We start from the raw sequence: 26,310 nt of genomic DNA on the forward strand, positions 1-26,310 counted from the left end.
TTCTGTTTCTTGTAGAGTTCCCTCTTACACACACATATACTCTTGGTTCAGACCACCCTGTCACAGAGCATCAGGTTATGAGAAAAGCCCTGCGGAGTTGAACCAGGATCCTATCTACTCCAGCTCTGTGGCCATGTAGCAGCCAGCAGATGCCCCTGGGGAGCCCACAGGGAGGACACGACCATAGGAGCAGGCAGCTGCCCAGCAATTTGTATCCAGAGGCATACTTATGCTGCCTCTTAATCTGCAACTGAACACTGTTTAAGCAGAGCAAGCCCTTACATACTGGTGTTAGGAAACAGTGTTGGTACAGGTCTTTGTAAAGTAGCCACTACGTTCAACACACAGAAGGTGTGATGATAAAACTGGCTGGCTTCTGGACTGCTTTTGAGAGGAACACCTCAAAGAAGTGCCGTTCATTTCCAAACTCCTGTAAAGACAAGTGTCTCGCCTAGCATTTCATTCTGTTCACCTTCATGGCAATTTCTTTGGTCTGAAGGTCTTGCAAAGAATTATGTATGTACTTGCCTACACACTGCTGACTTTGGTTTGTAATTATTTTTAGAGATATTATTTCTGTGAGACTGAAATGAAAAGTTAAACTTCCCTCAGAGTTGAAGAGAATGATCTGTTGGTAGTGTTTTGTTTATATATGGTTTCTTGTAGAGCCAGCTGTCTACAATATGCAGTTCTTCATAACGGCCTCTGTGAAAGCACACAAATTGGGTTTCTTCTGTGCCTGCACAGGACGATCAGAAGTTTCTAGAGCTAGCAATTAATACACCCCCACCCCCCCGCGGAGCAATCTCCTCCTCAACCTTTCTCTCAGTTCCTTTTTTTCCGCCATTCGGGTGGGACATAGGAACACTAGAGCTCCGTTCAGGAAAGTTAGAAAGCCTCTCTTTGTTTCTATTTCATTGCGATCTGTATTTTTATTTTTTTATTTCTTTACTCAGCGGTTAGAACCCCCCTTTTTGTTGTTACTCCATTCAATGGTTCTTCCTGTGTTTTCCCCACCCTTTCCCCCTTTCCCTGGGATCTCCCTCCCCTCCGTTTTATGGCCCCTCGGGGTTTCAAGAGGTGCTCCCTTTGTCTCGGCAAGATCCCCTTGACCGACGGACACAACAAGTGCCTTTTTTGCTTGGGGGAATCCCATCAGACACAATCGTGTGCCGTGTGCAAAAACCTTTCCAAGCAGGCTCTTAAATTGAGGCTGCAACATCTCTGGTCTTTTCTATACGAAAACTTCCAGCTATGGAAGTGGGGACACACTCTCCTCCTAGCCCTCCAAAGGAGACGCCACGAGCCATGCCTAGCCCGACTACTCAATCTTTGTCAAGTGCTACTTTCATACTTACCAAATCTAAAGACTCACAAAAATCCACAAAGTCAGCTGCAGCTCCCCCTCGGGTTTGGCCTCGGTAGGATCATCCACCTAAAAAGAAAAAGGACAAGGACAAGTCTAAAAAGCAGAAGAAAGCTGATAAATCTGCAGCTATGACCGCTCCGCCTGTTCCAATACTCCCACCTGTATTGGAGGAGTCGTCGAGGGAAGCACTTATCTTCTCGGATAGAGAGGAGTGCATCATCTCCTCAGCACAGGCACCCCTTACTACTCTGAGCCTATCTCCAGACTCAGGCCATTTGGAGGCTGATGCACCATCCAGGCCAGCCATAGCCCCCTATAGCCCTCAGATACCAGAGCGGGCAATTGTCAGTACGGAGTCTGGATCAGAATCTCCTGATCACTCTCCTAGGAAGAGGAAGGAGAAATGTAGACATGCCTCTCCATACCAACACCATTGATATGAAGAGCATTACTATCATACTGATTATACCCATACCATGGGTATTACTATCAGGAGCCTTTCCACGCTTATCAACATCACTCATGTGGTTGTCATGATGACCCTTGGGGACCGGCATACCCCCCTCCATCATTGTATGCTCCCATGAGGCCGCCTTTTCCTAGCCATTCCCATCGTCGAGAGGAGCCGATGCCTCAGGCAGGGCTGATGTCTCAGGCAGGACCATCGCGAAAACAATAGAACCTAGTTGCCCGACGAAACATCACAAGTCAGCCAAAAGACGGTCCACTGTGGCTGCTACGACCATGTATTCTGGCCCTCACAGTCACAATACTGACCTGCACTTGATACCGGCCCAGTCTCTTGCTGAGCATATTCTGTGACAATTTCTGTGGCAAATGAGACAGATGCTGGTGAGGGCTTCTCTCCTTTAAAAATTGAAACTAGTTTTGCAAATAACTTTGTGAAATTTACTAGCCTGTAAACAAATTACTTGTCCACCTGTCTACACATAAAGATCTTTCCTGCGAAACAATCACTTTGCTTTCCCATGCAGAAGTTTCTCAGCCTGGATGCCTGGAGGCAATTCTTGTTCTAATCTGTTTACAAGCCTGTTTAAAACTGTGTTGCTGTATTTTGGGATGTTGGACTGGAGAAAGTTGCTGTGGGTGGAAAAAACACTTAATTCTTGATAAGAGCTAGTTTCCACTTCAAAAATGCCACTGTTCTCAAAATTTTACTTGCTTTTCTGCCTGTGGCCACATTAATCCTTTTTCTGTAGTTCTAAGGACCCTATCAGGTTTCCTTTCATGTCAATTAAGATTTTTGGTCTTGGCATCCTTTCATGTTGGGGTCTAAAGTTTAGCATTGTAGTCACTGGACATTTATAACAACAAAAATATTGACCTAAATTTATTTTTGTACATTCTCTGGGTAGCCTTTATTCCTGTGTCTAAAGTTGTCCAGCCCTGTCACATGCAAAATTAAATAACCTCAGAAGTTCTGAGGGTGGGTGCCCCCGTGGTAGTGGCTTGGGTGACTCTCTCACGTTTGGGGAGGCCACCTTGGCCGCGAAGAGTGGGGTCCGCAGCCTGGGCATATATTTGGACCCGACGCTCACCATGGAAACGTAAGTGGCGTCGGTAGTCCGCACCGCATTTTTCCATCTTTGGCGGATTGCCAGGCTGCGACCCTATCTTGACACGGGGGCATTCACTACCTTGGTGCATGTGCTCGTAATCTCAAGATTAGATCACTGTAACACGCTCTACGTGGGGCTGCCTTTGAGGCTGACACAGAAACTTCAGGTGGTGCAGAATGTGGCGGCCAGGCTCCTTACAGGAGTGAGGAAATACCAACACATCTCTCCAATGCTGGCCGCATTGCATTGGCTGCCCATCTGTTTCCGTGTCATCTTCAAAGTTTTAATGCTTACTTATAAGGCCCTAAACGGTTTAGGACCTCGATATTTAGCGGAACGCCTCCTCCCACCAAGGTCTACGCGGGTCACCCGCACGAGTCAGGAGGTGAGGCTGAGGAGCCTGATGCCGAGAGAGGCCCGGAAGGAGAAAACATGAAACCGGGCCATCTCAGCGGTGGCTCCTCGCCTCTGGAACAATCTCCCTCCGGAGATTCGCGCGGCCCCCACGCTGGGCACCTTTAAAACCCAACTAAAAACATGGTTATTTATCCAGGCCTTCCCTCCAGCCAACTCCTGATTTCTCTCTTACTTTTCCTTCTTTATTTTACTGCTGTTGCTGTTTGATTATTATGTATTTGTCTATGTTTTTATTATCTGATTTTATATTGGAAGCCGCCTAGAGTGGTCCGGTGGGCCAGATAGGCGGGGTATAAATCAAATAAATAAATGAATGAATGAATGAATGAATGAATGAATGAATGAATGAATGAATGAATGAATGAATGTCCTAATAAAACTTTGGTTTAGAATGTGTGCTTTTACACCCCTTTACCTGGTGGTATTAATCAGGTCAAGTATTTTTCAGAATAAAGTCTAAGTGAATTTGGCAGTTTTTCTGAAATCATAAGTAAAGGAAAGAAATGCTGAGTGATTAAACTCCAAAGTCTTTAGTCTCCTTTTTCCATGTCTTCTATTTCTAGCAGACTTTTCTAGGGAACAGAATAGTTGCATGATGATATTATGTATCAGTAGTATTAGAGCATTCCTAAATATCCAGATCAGCACTTCTGTGGAACAGAAGCTTGTTAATTTGATTTTCTGCCTTATCAGTGGACCTTACAAAATGTGATATCATGGTTAGTAATTCAGACAGCCAAAACACAGCTTGCAGATTCATACAAGAAGTTAGATTTTATGCAAGATCTTTTGGTTTATAATATATACACAGATAGCTAACACAGATATGGAGTTATGAGAGTCTTGTAGCCAAAGGCAGGTCAGATGAAGAAAACAAACAAATTTGACAATAGTCCCAAGGCTTATAGAAGTTGAAACATCTTTATGGGGTGGGGGTAGGGAAATAACAGGATAAATATATCCATCAAACAGAGTGAGAAAGACTGAGTGTGACAAACCCAGACCTACTGGGATCTATCACACAGTTACTAAGCTGCCACCAACCATTCCCTATAATAAGTCACACAGACCAGGGATGGATTTTTAAACAACAAAAGAATAAGGTTTATTTTAAATACAAACAGGGTAAATAAAACAATCAGGTGAATAAAATAAAGTAACGTGGCTTATTCTCACACACACAAGCATACAGTTTGGTTCACCTAGAACCTTTAACTTAAAGCACAGACCCTGAACCCATCAGTTCTGGCTAACCCACAGACACCTGAACCTATCAGGTTGGTACTCTGACACACAGTAGTACCCTGTCTGACACACAGACTCCCACAACAGCTTCTTCTTCCCCAGCTGCTGCTTCGTCCCAACCCAGTGTCTCACAGTCTGTCTCAGCATCCACTCTTCACCACACAGGCATCACATATTTATACAGTACAGCCCCTCCTCCTGATGTCCCGCCTTCCACTCCCCATAGGATGGAACTTTCCCTCCAAACCCATGACAGACAGGTAACATCAGTGCTGTTATGTAACACCTCCCCTCTTTATAAGTTGTTTTGTAGGGGGAAAGCTAAGGTGCTTTTCACCAAAAAAACAACCTGTATAAAACATACAACAACAGTTATACATACCCTATAATACTTACATATACTTACACTCCAAGTTAAACATAGCAAATAGGCATTTCAAACATTTACCATATGCATTACATCCATTTACCTTTATTAATACAAACCAATTTAAAACCAGGTACATTTTAACTTTTTGTCTTCATTATATACATATAGTCCATGTTCTTTCGCCGTCTTCAGTCTTCAGGTCTTCTTGATAAGGCGTCAGCAACACAGTTCACTGACCCTCTGACCACCTTTACTTCAAAGTCATAGTCCTGTAGGTTTAAAGCCCACCTCATAAGTTTGCTATTGTGGGTTTTCATTGTCTTTAACCATTGCAATGGTGAATGGTCAGTACACAGAATAAAATGTCTTCCCCAGATGTAAGGCTTGGCCTTCTGGATCGCGTAGACTATGGCCAAACACTCCTTCTCCACGGTTGCCAAATGTCTCTCACCTTTTTGAAGTTTCCTACTCAGGTAGGACACTGGATGCTGGTCACCATTCTCATCCTCCTGGCACAGAACTGCTCCTACGCCGCTGTTAGACGCATCGGTGTAGATGATGAACTCCCGGTCGAAGTCTGGAGCCCGCAGGACAGGATAGTCGATTAACGCCTCCTTCAACCTCTGGAACGCCTCCTCACAGTCGCTGGTCCACGGGATGCGGTCATCAGCCTTCTTCCTCGTCAGATCGGTCAGCGGAGCCGCAATCTCGCTAAACCTCGGGATGAACTTTCTGTAGTAGCCCACCAACCCAAGAAATGATTTGACTTTTTTCTTGGTGTTGGGTCGAGGCCAATCACGAACTGCTTCTATTTTGGCCTCCAGGGGTTTTATCATTCCTCCCCCTACCATGTGACCCAAGTATTTTATTTCTGGGCTACCCAGCTGACACTTGCTGGCCTTTACTGTTAGCCCTGCTGCACTTAACCTCTGCAGCACTAACTCCAGGTGTATCAGGTGATCTTCCCAGGTATTACTGAAGATCCCTATGTCGTCAATGTAGGCCACTGTAAAGTCACTGAGCCCTGCCAAGGTCTGGTCCATCAGCCTTTGGAATGTGGCTGGTGCATTTCTGAGACCAAAGCTCAGGACTCGAAACTCATAGAGACCAAAAGGGCTGCAAAAGGCAGTCTTTTCTTGATCCCTGGGATCAATTCTTAATTGCCAATATCCCTTTACCAGGTCCAATGATGAGATGAACCGACAACCCCCTATGGTTTCAATCAGGTTGTCTAGCCTGGGCATTGGGTAGGCATCAGGAGTGGTTACACGGTTTAATTTCCTGTAATCAACACAAAACCTAATGCTCCCATCAGGCTTGTCCACAAGGACTATCGGAGAGGACCAAGGACTAGAAGAGGGGACGATTATGTTCTCCCTCAGCATCTCGTCCAGCTCCTTCCGCACCTTGTCCCTATAGGGTCCCGTTACTCGGTATGGGGATACTGCCTGCGGGGGTGCATCCCCTGTGTGGATCCGATGCATCACTCCCTTCACTATCCCCGGCTTGTTGGAAAACACCTGTTGATATTTACTAAGCAGCATTTTTAGTTCTTGCTGCTGGTCTTGGGTGAGTGCAGGACTGATCTTTACCTCCTCTGGGTTGTATTTTACTTCCCCTCTACCCTCCCAGAAGGGTAATTCAGCTTCCTCACTCTCAGCTGCTTTTATCGCGAATAAAACCCTCTGTTCCCCTCTGTAGTAGGGTTTTAGGGCATTCACGTGAACCACCCTCCTTGCTTGGTTCTCCTCTTGCTCTATTAGGTAGTTCAGGTCTGACATCTTGGAAATGACCCTATATGGTCCTGCCCATTTGAGCTGCAGCTTATTCTCTCTGCAGGGCCTAAGCCAAAGCACCTCCTCCCCTGGGTCAAAGTGCCTCTCTCTAGCTTTGCGGTCATACCATGTTTTCTGTTTGATCTTCTGCGCTTGCAGGTTTTCTGCTGCCAGCTCTAGATTTCGCTTTAGGTCATTCATCAAGGTGTCTATGTAAGTCACAACGTCTTGTGGGTCATCCTGGGTGATCTGCTCCCAATTTTGTTTTATCAAATCAAGGGGCCCTTTCACCCCTAAGTGTGCAGCAAACATGTCAGAGTGCCCCCTTTGTAAGATCATGGGGCGATACTTTTCAGGTACCACCAGCTGACTTCTGATCCCATCTCCCCCTTTTGAGATATTCCTCAGGGTCTCTCTATATGAAATCCCCTTTTTCTCCAGAAATCTCACTGGGGTTTCAGGTGTTAGCTGGGCGTCAGTCACCTGTTCAAAACACTTTTGGAGAGTGGCGTCTGCCTTTTGCTCCTGTCCAAATCTGCTGTCTGTGGTTAAGGTTTCCACCACAGCTTCTGAACTCCCCTCTGCTTCCGTCTCTGGCTCATCATTACCCCCCTGAACTGTCCCTGTGGTGGCTTGTGAGCGTGTAATCACTAGCACCCGTTTCACATGTTCAGCCAGGTCATTTCCCACGAGCACGGCTGCTGGCAGAGTCGATGAAATTGCTAGGCGCCAAGCTCCCCTCCAGCCTTGAAAGTTGACAGGTACCTCAGCTACTGGCAGAGAGATTACCTGCCCCTCAATCCCTGCTACCTTTATGCTCTCATTTGGGATTATAAACTCCCGGGGAATGATATCGGGATGGCACAGGGTTACCTGGGAACAAGTGTCCCGCAGCCCCCTATACTGACGGTCAAGTATTCCTACGTCCACCCCGGCTGTCTCAAACAACTGAGAATCTGTTTTTATCAGCAAGCAGCGCTTTACCTCCACAAGAGGACCATTTTCCTCAGCCTGCTCAGCATAGGTAGCTGTTCCAGACTGAGTAGCCATGGCAACAGGCTCCCTCTGTGACACTGAGCCTTGCTCTTGCTGGACACAGAACACAGCTTTTGGCTTGGTCCCACTAGAATTCTGAGGCACCATTCCTTTTAGCTGCTTCAATTTCTCACACTCTGAGATCAGATGACCCTTTCCCTGACAGAAATAGCATTTTCTGGTGTATTTTGATTCTCTCTCCTCTTGTTTGGGTTTTCCCTCCAAATTCTGAGGGCTTGGTTTCATGCCTGAGGGCTTCCCTTCACCATGGGCCCCTCCCCCTTGCTGGCTTTTCCCTGGTCCCTGAGAGTACTTGCTGTAGGTTTCTTTGGGTTTACCTACAGATTTCCCCTCACCCAAGGGCTTTCTTATTTGGGAGATAAAATCCGCGATCTCTGCGGCTGCTGCCACAGATTTCGGTTTCCTTTCCCTCACCTGGAATTTCAATTCCCCATGCAGGACTGAATAGAACTGTTCCAGGGCTATCAAGTCTTTAAGCTGTTCATAGGTCTCTGTTCCCTCCTGCGACAGCCATTTCTCAAGCAGCCTCACCAATTGGGCCCCCACTTGGGTAAAAGTCTGTTCTGGCTTCTTGGTGAGGGACCTGAACCTTTGTCTCAGCTGCTCTGCATTTATCCCATGTCTTGCGAACACCAGTTTTTTAAACTCTGCAAAATCTTTCATCCGTTCCTCAGGCATCTCGGCATAAACCTCAGCCAGGCTACCACTGATTAAAGAACGCATGATGGTCATCTTCTCAGTTTCCCTCACTGAGAAGTCCACAAACGCTCTTTCCACTAAGGAAAAGAACACCTCAGGACAATCTCCCTTGTGGTACACAGGGAATTTCTTCAGGTCAGCTTTAGACAGTTGGCCTCCCTCAGAATCCCTATTATTATTATTGTTCTGGTTCATCATTTCCAGTTTTCTTAATTCAAACGCCATTTTCTCTCTCTCCAATCTTTCTTCTCTTTCCAATCTCTCTATTTCAAATTGCCTTTGTTTCTCTCTTTCCCTTTGCTCCATTTCAAATTGCCTTTCCCTTTCCTCCCTTCTTTCTCTCTCTAATCTTTCCTCCATTTCCCTCACCCTCAGCTCATGCTGTTGGGCTAGGAGTATTTTTCTGAGTTCTGGGTCCTGCTCTCCTGTGCTGTCACCTTGTACTGAGCCAAATTCCTCCTCAGAACCTTGGTCAATCTGGGGGTCTTTCACTTCACTCATTTCTGCTACTTGGCTTCGAGTCAAGGGCATAACCCCCCCCTCAGAACAGGCTGCTTTAAAAAGTCAAGCCTCAAAATAAAACGACCACTTTTTTCCTTTTTGCCTCAGAACCAGCTCTCCCCAGAGATTGCTGCTGTTCTTCAGCACTAAATTTGCAACAGTATCGAGTCAGAGCCTACCCCCCTCTGCTGGGCCTCTCAGCTGGCAAGCTAGCTCACTGTTGCTACGCAGTTTTGCCTCAGCGTTTTCCCGCCAAAATCAGGCTGCCTCAGAGCACCTTAATCTAAGTCTCCCCAGTTGGCACGTTCTTCTACTAGTGCACCTCCCCGTGAGGTACACCTAGAAGATTACCTACGCGCCTCAGACTGTCCCTGACTAGACCCCCCTTGCTCTGGGCACACTTGCCAAGGCTTTGCTGGACCGCTGGACAACTGGACCAGTCGTATCCCACACGCTGGACACCAATCAATGTGACAAACCCAGACCTACTGGGATCTATCACACAGTTACTAAGCTGCCACCAACCATTCCCTATAATAAGTCACACAGACCAGGGATGGATTTTTAAACAACAAAAGAATAAGGTTTATTTTAAATACAAACAGGGTAAATAAAACAATCAGGTGAATAAAATAAAGTAACGTGGCTTATTCTCACACACACAAGCATACAGTTTGGTTCACCTAGAACCTTTAACTTAAAGCACAGACCCTGAACCCATCAGTTCTGGCTAACCCACAGACACCTGAACCTATCAGGTTGGTACTCTGACACACAGTAGTACCCTGTCTGACACACAGACTCCCACAACAGCTTCTTCTTCCCCAGCTGCTGCTTCGTCCCAACCCAGTGTCTCACAGTCTGTCTCAGCATCCACTCTTCACCACACAGGCATCACATATTTATACAGTACAGCCCCTCCTCCTGATGTCCCGCCTTCCACTCCCCATAGGATGGAACTTTCCCTCCAAACCCATGACAGACAGGTAACATCAGTGCTGTTATGTAACACTGAGCATATCATATTTTTCCGTTTTCAAGACAACCCCCCTTTTCTAGCCCCAAATTAGAAAATTTGCATGCTCGCGCCCTTTGATCCTCCCGCCCTTTCCCGGCTGCGTTTCCCGCTTCCTAAGCCCTGCAGAGCTTAGGAAATGGTTAATGTAGCCATGAAAGGGCAGTGCGCTCGCACCCCTTTGATCATGACACCCTTTCGTGGCTGCTTCAGGATCAAAGTGGTGTGGGTGTGCTGCCCTTTCATGACTGCTTTACTCTGTGGCTTCGCAAAAGGCAGGGAAAGTGGTTGCCTGCTGTGTATAAAACAACCCTCAATTTTTGGTCTAATTATTTAAGTAAAAAGTCTCATTTTATACACGGAAAAATACAGTATTTGGTGGGCGCACAACACCAACTGTGTGGGATGCATAAGTGTACAGTAGTAGAAAAAACTAAAGTGAAGGAGGAAATGGAATGGAGTATCATGAAGGGAGGCATTGTGTACCAGACATGTGTTACCGGTCTCACCTGTCTTGCACTGTTAGCCATCACACCAGAAACAAAATGATATGATTGTAACCAACAAGTATGTGTCTTTTGCTATACCATTAGCCCATAATTGTTCCTCCCCTCTGCCCAATTTATCTGGACTTAATGAATGATTTATTTGTTATTTGCAGGTTGCCAAGTGAAGGAATCCACCATGTGACCAGCAAGCCAACTAGCTAAGGCAGCTCTGCAGTTTGTGGCAAGCCTGTATATTCCTGTCTTGATGCCTGTTATTTGTGTCTGAAGCCAAGGAATTCATACGTGCACATGACCCGCCTCCTTTGTAGGACTTTTCTCAGCCCTTGGAGAAACTGGGGAGATAAGCAGCATTTAGAGGAGCAATGGGACTTGAATGCCATGGTCACTTGAGATAAATGGCAGATCACTGGGCGTTTAGTCTTGGAGCTGCTTGCTTAAGCTTCATCCCTCTCAGCAGCCCACATTTCTTCGCTGTGAGCTGCCACTGGCTCTTCCAGTGGTGGCGTTGGAGACATCGGCGACAGCTTGGTTGGTGCCAAGCTTGAGGAAGTTGAAGCAATCAGCCTCATCATGATTCAGCTGTGGAAAGTGGTGCGGCATGTGCGACAGCTGGAACTCCACAGATTGATCCTGCTGCTCATTGCCTTCAGCCTGATCTCCATGTGTTTCCTGGCTTACTATGTCACTAACAGTCCCAAAATCAAAGAACCACCCCCGTTGCCCTTCAGCGATTGTAGCAACCAGCACAGGGTCCTTATTCAGCCCCAGGCAAGCTGGAGACTTACAAAATCAATGGATAACTCCCGCACAGACCCTGTGGTGCTTGTCTTTGTTGAAAGCATTTACTCTCAGTTGGGTCAGGAGATTGTGGCTATCTTGGAATCTAGCCGGTTTAAATACAGGACAGAGATTGCTCCTGGAAAGGGGGACATGCCCACGCTAACAGACAAGGATCATGGCCGTTATGCCCTTATTATCTATGAGAACATCCTTAAATATGTGAACCTAGATACATGGAACAGGGATCTTTTGGACAAATATTGTGTGGAGTATGGGGTTGGCATCATTGGTTTCTTCAAGGCAAATGAGAACAGCTTGCTTAGTGCACAGCTGAAGGGTTTTCCCCTCTTCCTACATTCCAATCTAGGGTTACGAGACTATCACATCAACCCCAGTGCTCCACTGCTGTATGTGACCCAGGCTAATGAGGTTGAACAGGGTCCTTTACCTGGTGATGACTGGACTGTGTTCCAGTCAAATCACACAACTTATGAGCCTGTATTGATGGCCAGCACCAAGTCATCAGAATCAATCCCTCATCTGACCACTCACAGAGCTCTGCATGCAACTGTGGTCCAGGACTTGGGTCTGCATGATGGCATCCAGCGTGTCCTATTTGGGAATAACCTCAACTTCTGGCTACACAAGCTCATCTTTGTCGATGCCATTGCTTACCTGACTGGAAAGCGTCTTTGTCTGACCCTTGATCGCTACATCCTTGTGGACATTGATGATATCTTTGTGGGCAAAGAGGGCACTCGCATGAAGGTGTCAGATGTAGAGGTAAGCTTGAGCAAAAGTGTAAAAGGCATCAAAGAAATAACTCTTCAAAGTATTGTATATATATATTGCATTTTTCTCCTTGAAACTTGAAGGGTGTTAGCAAGTTTTGTGGAAAATAATGGAATATCCTGTGTTTTGAAATGTGTACCCCTACAGTACTGATTAGTGATGGTCTTTACAGACATCAAAATACAGTGGTGCCCCGCATAGCGAGGTTAATCCGTTCCGGATTAACCTTCGCTATGTGAAATCTTCGCTAAGCGGGAAGTAAAAAGCCATTGGAACGCATTAAACTTCATTTAATGCATTCCAAATCGGCCCTAAACTTCCCACTTAGAGAAGTTTCCTGGCCCCGGGCAGCCATTTTCGCGCCCTCGGCAACCGAGGGGAGGGCGCGAAAACGCCGCGCGGGGCCATTTCGGGTCGTCCGCGGCCGTTTTGAAGCCGCAAAACAGCTGTTTTGCGGCTTCAAAACGGACCCGAAATGGCCCCGCGCCGCGTTTTCGCGCCCTCCCCTCGCTTGCCGAGGGCGCGAAAACACCGTGCGGGGCCATTTCGGGTCATCCGGTGCCCATTTTGGAGCCGCCGAACGCGGCTCCAAAATGGCCGCCGGACTCCCCAATCGTCGCAGTGCGAGTGCGGTGATTGGGTGCTCCGTATAGCTATCCCGAAAAAGGGGATCGCTATACGGATTCGTCGTTATACGGTGCGCTCGCTAAGCGAGGTACCACTGTACTCTGCATTTTACTGCCAGTGAATGCAATGGACCTGTGGAATGCAGAGTTTCATGGCATTAGGTTATAGGTGAGTTTAAGGACCCATGACAGAGTTGCCCAGTGTAACTGGACACATAACTGCAATTTTTGGTGGCATTTGTGAATTAAACCTACGACTTTAGCTCATAGATATGAGAGTCCCTAACCTGGTGAAGCCCAGATGTTTGAAACATGCTGACTGAGAGTGATGACCGTTACAGTCCAAGAAACCTGAAGGACACCAAGTTGGTGAAGGGTGCCTTGGCAATGTATTTGGCTTTGTACTAAGACCTGGCAGGGTGAGCCTTATCTCTTACTTTCACTTTTAGAAGAGATAGCTGTGTTAGTCTATGCTAGCATAACAGGCCCAAAACAAAAGAAAATGTAAAAAATAAAGAAGTAAGAAACATTGTGGAACATTAAAAACTAACTGCTATAATTTAATGTGAGTATTTATACTGGTGTGAAAGAGTTGATTTGCCCCAGCATTTACTTCTTAAAAGAGCTGAGGTGTTTCAGCTAGTCATCATTTTTGAAGTGAGTTGGTGACAGACACGACAGTAACTGTAGTGCATCTTCTGTTAAGAAGATATCTCTTTAGAAAAGCTTTGGGAATAAAGGTATTTGGTTTTCTGGAACTGCTGCTGTGGAGTGTTCCCTTCTGGCTATATATACTCTTATGTTCCTAGGCCGAGGCCTCTTCTCGATGTATATCCATGCAGAAATTACTGCGATATAGATGGAACCAAAGATTTGATTGCTTTGATAGTTTTGTAACTGTCCTTTTCCAGGGCATTCAGCACAAATATTCTTTCTTGATTTTTAGTAAAGAATAGAGAGTTTGGGTGAGGGATAGGATCAATGTCTCTTTGCTCCAGCAATTGAGAAGGGGAAAAACAGGGAAAGGGAACTGAGTTGCTTCCCCCTCCCTACTTTCTTTCTCTGTGTCCTTTCTAAAGAGACACTACCTGCTTCTCATTTCTCTGGCATTTTCAAAGAACTCAGGAAGAGTAGGCGTGGTTGGTGTTTTGATTGTTGCACTGTGCTTTGAAAATCTTCATGAAATCTTCTCCAAGATCCAGAGGTATTGATGGAGGCCCCAAATAATGACTGCTCAACCTATCCAAGTTTGTGAATTCCTACCAATGTGATACAAATTTGTAAAGCAACTCTTAGAGCAGTGTGACAATGGAACCAGTTACCTCATGAGGTGGTGAGCTCTCCAACATTGGAGACATTCAAGAAAAAATTGGACAACCATCTGTCACATCTGCTTTGATCTGGATTCCTGCATTGAGCAGGAGGTTGGACTCAGTGGCCTTATAGACCCCCTTCCAACTCAGTTATTCTGTGATTCTGTGAGAGGGGTGTAGGGGAAACAGACATCCATAAATACATCTTCCTTTGTAAGGATGGTCCAGACACACCTTTATGACTGTACTTCCAGGCATTGAAAATCCAAGCTATAATCCGGTGTTCATTGGTAAATCTTAAAGCCAGATTTCCAGGGCAATCCTACTCAAAGGGAAATTGCTTACCCCTGTAGGTAGACAGTGGTAGTTAAAAAATGACTTGTTTAAAAAGTTCTGGTAGTAACATATCTATTACTTTCTCCCCACAAACTACTTCAGAATGGTTTTCCAGCCAGTATGAAACAAATGAAACAATCCCAGGCCCTTAACCGGCTATCACCTTCACTAGAAAGAAAATGTAATGTTTCTCTTTGGACTGCAAAACAAACTCAAACCAGATCATTCTAAAATGTGTTTTGCTTGACGGTTTAACAGAGGGAAATGCAGCAATAATCTGAGATCAGTAAAACAGAATTTCAAGCAAAGCAGATAAAGCTCAGATTTATCCATTGAAAAGAGGCTCTCTGATTCCAGAGCTGGAGAAGTTAATGAGTTTTCATATATGCATTACATTATCATACACACGTGCTCGTACACACACACATCCCTCTCACACATGCACACACGTGCGTGCGTGTGTGTGTGTATCATGTGTGATCAAGTCAGTTCTTACTTGGGGCCAGGGTTTTCTAGGTATAGAGTACTAATACCTGTAAGTGGTTTACCATTCCCTTTTTATGGGGCTGCCCTGAAACTCTGCTGCTTATCTATGGGTATGAAGAACAGCTACTATGTTTTTTCTGACATATACAGTGGGGTCTTGACTTGAGAACTTAATCCGTATTGGAAGGCGGTTCTCAAGTCAAAAAGTCTGTAAGTCAAGTCTCCATTGACCTACAGTGCATTGAAAACCGATTAATCCCATAACAGGCCATTTTTGTTCCATTTTGGTTTTTTTCTGGTCTGTAAGTCAAATCTCAGTCAAACCTAAATTTTGCGGCCAGAGAAGTCTGTAACTCAAAAAGTCTGTAAGTCAAGCCATCTGTAAGTCAAGGGTCCACTGTAACCTGACAGGGATTCAAGAGCATTAGCAGAGAAGCAAGTTTTAAATATTACAGATCCTGCTACCTTGCTTCCTGAAAGGAGTCAGATTGTGTGCTTTTGAGAAGAGTGTTCTGAAAATGCATTATAATATTATATATTGGGCAACAACTTAACATAAATTATTGATTTCCTTGTACAGATTTGTTTTACACTATGAATGTTTATTTTGATAGCTATTATTGAGGTGGGCTCTTCATAAGGATTTGGTGAAAATCAGGTCTTTTGGAAAGCTGCAGAGCAAAAGACTGGGTTTGTGATTAATGAAATCAACCAATTACCAAAAGTCTTCCTGACCAGTATCCTGGACAGTTTCAAGTAGGAGATTGACACTTCTGCAGGAAAATAACAACAGAAAACCTGCATTTGCTTTGTAGGAAAAACAAGATTTCCAGGATTTGTCATCAATGTCAGATTGTGTGCTTAGGACATATGTTTTTTGCACAGTACAATTCAACCACCTTGGGCTTCATTAATGGGTGAAGGAATATATTAATTTGTGATGTTTATTTTTTGTATTTTCTGTTGACCAGTTTTGGAAGCAGAAATGTTTAGCAGTACAGACCACTGTGTTTACAATTAGAGATGCTGCATCTTGTAAAATTTGTACTTCTTTGCTACTTCAGTAAAGAGGTTAAAAATAAACTCTATTTAGGAAAGGTTTTAATTGTCCAAATAAAGTATCAGCAGATACAGTTTTGTATTTGGTACCATAAAGAGCTAAATAAGAAGCAAACTGATTAGCACATGAGACCTTTCTGTCTTTATTTTAATGAAAATATTAAAATGAAATATGTGTCCAGTTATTTCTTTAGGATCCCAACTCAAAAGAGTATTTTATACCAATGGAAGGCTTGCCAGAGATACTTAAGTTTGGGAATCTCCCAGAATTGGTTATGGTGGCATTATTGACAGTATAGTTGCAGTTCCCAAGAGAAACAGCCTTCTCAGGATTTATCAGCTGACTGATACGTTGCCATAGTAACCCAAGCTAGGTTTTAAATCTCCCTCAATGCTCAGGAGTTTAAGCCTCTTAGAATCATGTCTCTCTTTTCCCCTCTCTGTACTTCACACCTAACTTTCACACAACAGCAGGGATCTGTGTGTTTATAATGCTGAAGTCTAGTGAAGAGCGCTAACTGGAATGTAGGCAAAATGTGTCCCCTCAGAACCAAAAAGCAGAGTTATCAACACTGTATGGGGTCACCCACCTTGGAGAGAATGACTGACTGGCCCCATGAACAGAAACACTCTTTCAGGAGGGAAAACACACTGCAAACGTTTGTTGCAAGTTTCAGTGGTATTTATCACAATAAAGAGACATGGAGCTTTGCATCTACCATGGTTGCAGATGCTGATATAAAATTGAAATTAGGAGAGTTCTCATTTGTGGCTTCTTTCTAGTAAGGCAGAGCATTGTCCATGCATTTATTCATCTGTCTCTGTGCACCAGTATCTGCACATACTTGAAGCGGGTTCCTGTATTTAAAACTCTGATTCTCCATAAATTCTGTGCTTGCATGTAGAACTGTGACTGCACTGTATAATGCCCCCAACTTGTCTGAAAACCCCATTGCTTAAGGTCATGGGAGCTATCTACTGAGAGGGAGAGTAGATATGGTGTCGAGGCTTGAATTTACTCCAAGATGATGTAGTGAAGAATACCTTGTCCTGATAGAAGGATCTTTACTCAGGGAGCGTGCCTGATCCTACAAATGTATCTTAATTAGAGATGGGGGTATTCGTATATGAATATCCCTGCACAGGTGAAAATAATGAGGGTCCAGCCCCATAGGGTCGAACTATCCATTCTCAATTTCACCTCTGCCGCCAGCTCTGCGGAGGCTTTCTATTGCGCCGTTGTCCGGAATCAGTTACCCAGTCCTGGCAGATGGGATGACAAGCTTCTCTGCTAGGTCGGAGAGTGGCTAATCCAGCGCAATAGGAAGCCACTGCGGAGCTAGCAGCAGTGACAAAATCATGAGTGGACACCTGTTATTTCCACGTGTGCGGGGATATTCGAATACGAATACCCCATCTCTAATCTTAATGAAAGACTTCATTATGGATAATATGTTGAAAGAAGGTTATATTTATACCAACATAATTTACTGTATTTACATCCGAGTGGACAGCCTAAAGCCATGTATTACACGTATGACTCTCAGTGTAATTTCAGAAGCCCTTTGCAAGGGATTAGATCTCTGCAAGACTGACCTGCCCCCTACCATGCCATTAATCTACTAGAACAGAGGTTCCCAACTTTGTGTCTCCAGTGGTTCTTGGACTAAAGTCCCAGAAGTGTTCACCAGTAACTGTGCTGGCAAAGATTTTTGGGAGTTGAGCTAAATCATTTTAAAATCCATTTTTAAAAGTTTTAATTCTGATTGAAATCAATCCACCCAGCATTGCCATTGATGGATATTCTCCCCTATAACAGGCTTCTTACTATTCCAGATATGTATTCTACATAGTCAGGTCAGTCCAGAGCACCTTAATCCTAGTTTGGAAGAATAATGGAACTGTGACAGGTTGCCACTTTCAGACATCATCAACCATTTATTGCTTCCCAAAAGACACAGTGAATTGAGCATGGAAATGTTTCTAGATGTCCTCTGTGCTCTGGATCTGGCACACATATTCTATGTCTTTAAAAGCCTTGGAGGTTCTTAAATGCAAGACTAGAAGCAAGTAAGCTCTTCCAGTAAACAGTCATGTGAAAAAGAAAGTGCAACCCCTTTGAATCCTATGGTTTTACATATCAGAACATACAGTAATAAAAATCAACTGGTCCTTAGCATCTCCATTTTGGCTTTATTTTTGTTAAATAAATCATGCACGGTGTAATATGTCATGTGCTGTTCATCCGAGGTTGTATCTACCTGATTTTCAGGCCTGCTAAGGACCAGATGACTTTTATTACATCCTGATGGGCAAAACCATAGAATTCATAGGGGAAACCCATAGCAGTTGTGCTGTCAGGATTTCTGTTTTTAGGATCGCTGCAATGCTCTTGTAATTTTTACCTACAGCATTTCTAGCCATGGGACCCTACCCAGCTTTCCTGTGAGCCTTCTGAAATCTGATTTCCAAGGTACAGTGGTGCCTCGACTCATGAACGCCCCTACCTACGAACATTTCGACTTACGAACAGCTCTACTCGCAAAATTTTGCTTTGACTTGCGAGCGAAGCTTCGACGTAAGAACAGAAAAAGGCAGGGTAAAAAGGCGGGAAATTCAAACCGTTGGTGGCGAAGAGGCTGCTTCTTTGTAGGTCTTTCACCCCAATGGTTAGAGCAGGGGGTCAGGGAACTTTTTTACTCCTGCAGGGCAGGAGGAGGAAGGAGAGGCTGGGGCAGCTCCAGATGGCTGCCGGGCACAGGAAGCTGGTGCGTTCCCTGCCCATCCCTGGTGCGGGTCTACTCATGAGTGAGGCCCACTGAAGGTGCGGGTCTACTCATAAGTAAGGGCCCCCAAAGGGGCTGGGGCGTGCAGGTCGTAGTGGCTCCTCCATGGACAGGGCGTGCAGCAGCAGCACAGGAGGAGGAAGGAGAAGTGGGGCGGCTCCAGTTTGCTGCCGGGCACGGGAAGCTGGGGCGCTCCCTGGTGTGGGTCTACTTATGAGTAAGGCCTGCCAGAGGCACAGGTCTGCTCATGAATAAGGGCTGCCTCCACCTCCTTGGCTGCGCTATGGCCTGGCCGGGGCCTGTTGCTGGCCGCTATCCACCAGGGAGTGAGTGCCATCAGAGGAGGCTTCAGTCTGCCTGGTAAGGGGCTGCTTTTTGCTTTTTAGAAACTTCTGGGTGGGTTTTGCAGGGTGGGTTTTGGCTGAGGGGGGGTTATGTTTCTGTGCTGTGTTGTTTGTTTTTGGTGTTTTTTAAATTATTATTATTTTGCAGCCTTCCGGGCTTGCTCTGTTTATATTTGGTTGTTGTTATTTTTTAAGCCCCAGCACCTTCCCATGGGGCTTTCTTTGTGCTTAAATATTTTTTTGGGTATTTTTTTGAAATGCTGGAACGGATTAATCCCATGCATTTCAATGGGAAATGGTGCTTCGATTTACAAAAATTACGAGTTACGGCCACCATTCCAACACAGATTAATTTCGTATGTTGGGGCACCACTGTACATATCTGTGACATTCACCTCTTTGTGCTCCAGTCGTGTTTTCCTTTCACTGCCACCAGTGGATTACCTCAATCCACAAAATAAATGACGTTTGATCAGATACTTTTATTGTGAATGCAAACAAACTTATTTATTAAAGTGAAACCAATTTATTAATCATAGAGGTTCTTCAGATGTACATACTATTCTCTTGCCATATAATTTCCAACTTCTCTATTTATCTTAACCAATCTCTAACTCTTTATTTATTTATTTATTTATTTATTTATTTATTTATTTATTTATTTATTTATTTATTTATTTATTTATTTATTTATTTATTTATTTATTTATTTATTTGATTTATTTGATTTATGCCCCACCCATCTGGCCTGTAAGACCACTCTAGGCGGCTATATCTCTTCTGACTCTCTCTCTCTGACTCTGACTAACTCATTCTCACTCTGACTCTTGACTGACTCCTTTCTTCTCTGGCTCCGTCTTTTAACCTCTCTCTCGGCTCCGTCTCTCCACCACATTTGCCTAGAACATGAATAATACAGTGGACCCTCGACCTATGGAATTAATCCGTATTCGAACTGTGTCCGTAGGTCGAAAAGTCTGTAGGTCGAAAATGCATTTCCCATAGGAATGCATTGAAAACCATTTAATCCGTTCCAGCCCAAGACCCCCCCCATACACAAAAAATTTAAAATAATTTTTTTAAAAATTAACTTTACTTTTTTAAAGCCTTCCAGGGGTCCCCCGCTGCCGCCATTGCCGTTGTCGGAGGACGCCGGGGGCTTTGGCGCCACTGCCGGAGGCCTCTCTGAGCTCCCCCGCCCCCACTGACGCAGGCTTCCCCTGGTAGGCCCGTTCTACTGCCCGGGAAAGCCTGGAGAGTAGACCAGGCCTACTGGGGGAAGCCCTCCCCTGGTAGGCCTGTTCCACCTGGGAAAGCCTGCGTTGGCACGGGGGAATCTCCGGAGGCCTTCCCCGCTTCCATGGGAGGCTTCCTGGAGGTTCCCCACCGCCGCCGATAGTCCCTCCGAAGCACTATCGTCAGTGGGGGGACCTCCAAGATGCCTCCCATGACAGAAGGGAAGCCCTGGAAGGCATCTGGAGGCCGATCAGCAGCCTGCGGACTGGAAGGGGGAGGCAGGTATTAGCATAGCATAACAGGTATTAGCATAGTTCACCCCCTGAACTCTTTAAAACTCATAGCGACTGGTGGGCACCCCTTTTAGCAGGGTTGTTTACTTGCATAAACAATACGGGCTGTATTCCAGCCAGATGAGAAGTTATTATTTTCCCTTTACATAAGGAGACAAAGACGATCCAAATAACTATAGGCTGATAAGTCTTATTGGAATTGTGACTAAAATGTATGCTAAACATCTGCTGAGCAAAATAGAAGATTGGATTTTAGAGAGAAATCTGTTAGTGGAAGAACAAGCGTGCTTCAGGCCTGAGATATCCACAATAGATAATTGTTTTGTCTTATATCATATTATAACTCAGCAATTATCTAATGGCAAGAAATTGTGTACTGCTTTTATTGACCTCATTGTGGCCTTTGACTCCATAAATAGAGAGATACTATGGAGAAAACAGGCCACCCTAGGTATGGAACTCAGGCTCTTAGCTCTGATCAAGATTCTCTACTCAAATATGCATCTGAAAGTCCGTATAGGTGCAAATGGTTCACTTACCAAGAAAATTCCCACCCATAAGGGTGTTAGATACAGTTGTAGTCTGGCCCCTATGCTTTTCAATCTCTATGTTAACGATATATCTGACACCAATACTCACATGCTTAAAATACATGACAAATTTCTGAATATCCTGCTATATGCTGATGATATGGTGTTGATGGCACAAATAGGTCTAAGAACATTGCTACAAAAACTTAATAACTATTGCACTAACAATTTTCTAAACATCAATAAAGCCCAATCCAAAATGCTGGTTTTCAGCAAGAGAATAGGACATATAATTGGCAAATAAATGGCGACCCTATTGAACAGGTAAATGCCATTAATTACTTAGTAGTAGTTTCCAACTATACAGGGTCATGGGTAAATCACCATAAAAGAAGTGCCCTAAAGGCTGAACTAAGTACACAACAGCAATACAAACTATTTAATTACAGCTATCCTGGTACTTTACTCCCAATAATGAAAGTACTCAGGGCCAAAATTATTCCAGTGCTGACCTATGAGGCAGAATTATGGGGTCTGAGTAAAGCTACCCGTTTGGAACAAGTTCAGACTCATTTTCTGAGAGGTATCTTGGGGACTGATAAAAATACTGCCGCTGGTGCAGTTAGATCAGAAACAGGTTCTCGCTCTCTCTATAGTTACTCAGTGGCGAAGGTTATTATCTGTTGGATGAGAGTTCAGAGAATGGATTCATATAGACATCCCAAGCTCTGCTTAGTCGAACAGATGGGTTTGGCTTTGCCCAATTCTTGGGTTGGTGAACTTAACAAACTAATTGATCACTATGGATTCGCCACTCAATATTTATTTTCAAAAGGCCCTCTGGCAAAATAAATACTCAGAGAGTCTGGGATATTAGTGCTCAAATGGATATAGAAGTGCTTTCTAAGAACAAGTCCTTAGGTTGGTTATCCAAGAACAAGATTCTTTTTCAGTCTGAGAAATATTTAGAAATAAACCTGTCTCAATCTTAGAAAGGCTTTTACCAGACTCAGATTCGAACTGCTGGACTCCATGACCAAACATGGTTGCTTCCTTCAATTGCCTTACCACGAAAAAATTTGTATCTGTGGTGCCCCTGCTATTGAAGATATTACACTTTTTTATTGTGGACTATATTCCACTGCTAGGCAAAACTATTTATCTGTCCTGTAGGGGAAAACAGCCCATTGGAATGTGAACTTTAGACTTTCATATTTTCTTCAGAGTACCAATATGAAATTTGTTTGCAATATAGCAAAATTCATATCTAAGGCATTGGACATAATGTTGAGAGTATATCTGCTATACTTTACACATGTGTACATAAGCATGTACTAGCAGAAACATTTTAAGCTGATTCAAGAAAGAATATGGCTCCCCGCAAAGAACTGGTGGAAACTTAACAGAATTCAGTGCTCTTCCTTTAACTCTGGATGCAAAACTTAAGATAGGTCAAACCAAGTTTAGAAAAAAAATGATTAAGAACCTCTTTTTTCTTGGCTAGCATGTTGGATGCTTTTGTCATTTCCTGTGAGGTTAGCTGGTATGTTCTCCCTGTAGATGTAATTAGATCCAGTTTGCAAAGGATAAAGTTTCCTGGCACTGTAAGAACATCCGGTTTCCTAGGATAAGAGAATAATGTTGCTGGTCCAGCTGGCTGTAAGAATAATGGTTTGACTTCATGTTCTACAGCATCAATTGAAACAACACATCCCATCCACCGTGAGTTTTCTGGCATGTGCCTATGACAACTCATGGTTCTTAAACATTAGGTTTAGAAGAGGTTCTTAATCATTGGGTATAGAAATATTTGTCTATTTTTGGGGCTAAGTCAATTTAAATCCTTATCACTGCCAACAAGAAAATTTTAAGTTTTGTATGATACCAGTTCAGTGATAGCCAGTGTGGTGTAATGGAGATAGAGTGATAGTCTAGGACTCAGGAGTCCTACCCTTAGCCAGGGAAACACTCTGGGGCATAGGACTGGTAGAAGCACTGCTTAAACATCTCACTTACTTTGAAACTCTAGAAAGTTGCTATAAATCAGTTCCGGCATAATAGCATATAACACACTCCAATTCAGTAAAAGAATATAAGACATCAGTGTGATGATTAGATGTTTGCCTTCAACTAGCCAAAGGTAATTCCAGTACCCAAACTGGGTTAGGGTACAGATTTGAATGTATCTAAGGACTTGGTTTCAGCATTACATGCTATTTCTGTGTTCAGTTTATGCATTTTATGGAAGAGATGAATGACCAATCACTGTGTCAGGAAATCACTGTGTCAAGATGGCAAGGCCTTTCAGGGGGTCCCTCTCAGGTGTTGCATTTAATGGGTTTAGAACCAGATTTTGGGTTGTATAACTGCATTGGCTGAAGTGGACTCCTCCTGCATCTGAATGGCAACCCTCACTCAATTCCCTGGAAATGTTACGAAGTTGATCATGGAACCCTGTTGAGTAGGGTGAGCTATGGCATGGATATTTCTAAAAATGTGGTGAAGGCACCTTATGTAGATGAAGCCCTTTCTCCCATGTATGTTAGACCCTGGATCTTGCCCAGTTTCCACACGTAGAAGTAGTTGACTGAGGAACTCAGTTGCAGTATCTCTTCCCTCCCCCACCTTCTTCTTCTTCTTTTACAGGCTTTGTTGAATACTCAGAATAAATTGAGAACTTTAGTGCCCAATTTCACTTTCAACCTGGGGTTTTCTGGGAAATTCTACCACACCGGTAAGGTATCTTTGTTTCTTTGTACCTACAGTATATATTTGTTAGGGCCAAATTAAAAAAGATTCTGTTCCCATGCACTTAGCATTTGTATGAATGGCTTTTGAAAAAGAAAATTGCAAGTGTAGCAGAGAGTGGAATGGTGGAGCTCTAGATTGAGACCATGCCCTGAGGAGGCTTTACCCTTTTGTTCCACACTGCAGTTCTTCAGGGACAGATCTCCACCTGCTGCAATTTATCTGGAACCCTTTAGCCCACCAACATGGGGAGACATTCAAATCATATACTCTAATATCCTGATTGGTCCAAATGACATTTTTGACATTTTGGGGATGCTTGCAATGCCCTATTGCATATGGGAGCTTCTTTTCCAATAAAAACAGTAAGCAAGAAGGCTCGTAGTATGGATTAGGATTGTGAATGAGCACAGTGGGTCACAAGTAATTAAAGCCTTTCCCCCCAGTCCCATTTTATAGACTCAATTTGAATTACACAGACATGACTTGGCCATCTGTTTTACCCTCTGAGCATCTTTCCCCAATGACATCTGCCCAACCCACCAGATCATCCCAGACTATCCCCCTCCAAATAGTCACCGTGAAGGAGACCTGGAAGTCTTCCATGAGAGACAGGGCCTTCTTCATGGTGGCACTGATGTTACGGAACCAGCTCCCAGAGGAGCTTCATCTCGCTCCTTCCCTGTTTTCATTCAGGGCATACTTTTCAGGGAGCTATTTCACACTGGCACCAGCTGAATCCCCATCTTCCATCTTGCTATTATTGGGAAATTTGTCCTTGGTGCCATTTGGTGTAATGATTGCTGCTGTTTATTTTTGTTTCTTTATGTACATTTGTATAGTTTTTGGTTGATGTAAATTACCCAGAATAGTGCTTCTGCACTAATGGGGTGGTATATTTCGTTATTAAACAAACAAACAAACAAACAAATTTTCAATACCAATTGTATCTTACCTAGCTTCATTTTTGTTCCATTGCTGGCTGATGATTTAACATGTGTGTCCCCCCCCCCTTTGCATGGTCCTCCAGGTACTGATGAGGAAGATGAAGGGGATGACATGCTGCTAAAGCACAGGAAGGAGTTCTGGTGGTTTCCCCACATGTGGAGTCACATGCAGCCACATCTCTTTCACAATGTCACTGTGCTAGCTGAACAGATGAAGCTCAACAAGCAGTTTGCTTTGGTAAGGGAGCAACTTACTGGGATTGTTTTGGCCATACATTTGACCATTGCTGATGAACTCCAAAGTCATCCTAAGGATGTGCCAAATAAACCAGTTTTGCTCTCCACAGTCAGGCAGCTATTTACAAACCTAGCCAAATGTATTGAGCCATAAACCAAAATCTTTCCTCTTGTTTGTGTTTATGTTTGCATTTACATTTATATCCTGCCCTTCAGCTAGTTGCTATTAACTGGCCTGCTTTCATTCAGTTGACTGCCAGCAAGTGCAATGAATATGGAATTCTTGAAATGTGTTTTTTTTTTTTCCAGGAACATGGAATCCCTACAGATATGGGCTATGCTGTAGCCCCTCATCACTCAGGTGTTTACCCTGTCCATGCACAGCTGTATGAGGCATGGAAAGCTGTCTGGGGTATTCAAGTGACCAGCACTGAGGAATATCCCCACCTTCGGCCTGCTCGGTACCGACGAGGGTTCATCCATAATGGGATCATGGTGAGGTCATAATGCCCTTATTGATTTTCCTAGAGAGAAAAGATAAAGTGGCTACCAGCTCTTGGGTATTCTGTTTGGAACAGGAATCTTTCCTGAAGTTCTCAAAATAAAGAGAGAGAAGAGAATGCAGGTTCTCTAGTGTTCACTCAGTCCGATCTATATCTCACAGTGGCTAAAATTCTGTCTCTTGATGTATTAAGTTGCACTAAAGAAGACCCACTGAATCAATGGAGATTTGGCAAATCAACTCCTTAAGTTCCGTTTATTCAAATATGGCGACTCTAGTTATGGTCTCCTTCAGCACAGGAAGTTGCAATTAGAGTCGGCCAAATTGAATGAATTGAATTTATGGAAAAGTTGATTTCATCAAGACCCCGCTGTTTCAGTGGGCCTACTCTAATGTGACTCACTATGCTGAGCAATAAGATTTTGGCCAGTATATGGGATCTGATACAGGAAGACTTCCAAATGAAGTAATAAAATAATTCCATCATGGTTCCCTTGTAGGGGGGCGGTATAGAGATATTTGATGTTGTATAATAGTGGCAAACTTTCTTTGAAGTGCCCAAAATTGTGTAGCCTGTTATGTTATGAGAAGAGACGTGATTGAAGTAAATCAGGGGTTTGCAGAGATATAAATAAAAACAAAACAAAAAATTTCAGGAAAAGGTACATGCATGGGGAGTGGAGGGGGAGGAGTCCATTGAAGACCAACTGTGTTATGTATTGATAGTTAGTATTAGAAAGTGCATGCATGTGTGCAGAT

General features: G+C 44.0%; 1 protein-coding gene across 5 annotated transcripts in view; it reads left to right on the forward strand.

The window, feature by feature from the left end:
- The window catches only part of NDST2 (N-deacetylase and N-sulfotransferase 2), a 119,563-nt gene that overhangs the window by 73,099 nt on the left and 20,154 nt on the right, over positions 1–26,310 (forward strand). For all 5 annotated transcript variants that reach the window (XM_072994960.2, XM_072994961.2, XM_078391114.1 and 2 more), the window contains 4 exons: positions 10,689–12,099; positions 23,764–23,851; positions 24,896–25,050; positions 25,359–25,544. In XM_072994960.2, the coding sequence (XP_072851061.2) occupies positions 11,107–12,099; positions 23,764–23,851; positions 24,896–25,050; positions 25,359–25,544 (1,422 nt within the window). In that variant the 5' untranslated portion in view covers positions 10,689–11,106. The remainder of the gene's footprint in view (positions 1–10,688; positions 12,100–23,763; positions 23,852–24,895; positions 25,051–25,358; positions 25,545–26,310) is intronic.

Source organism: Pogona vitticeps, chromosome 3, assembly GCF_051106095.1.
Source record: "Pogona vitticeps strain Pit_001003342236 chromosome 3, PviZW2.1, whole genome shotgun sequence".
NCBI classification, from domain to species: Eukaryota; Metazoa; Chordata; class Lepidosauria; order Squamata; family Agamidae; genus Pogona; species Pogona vitticeps.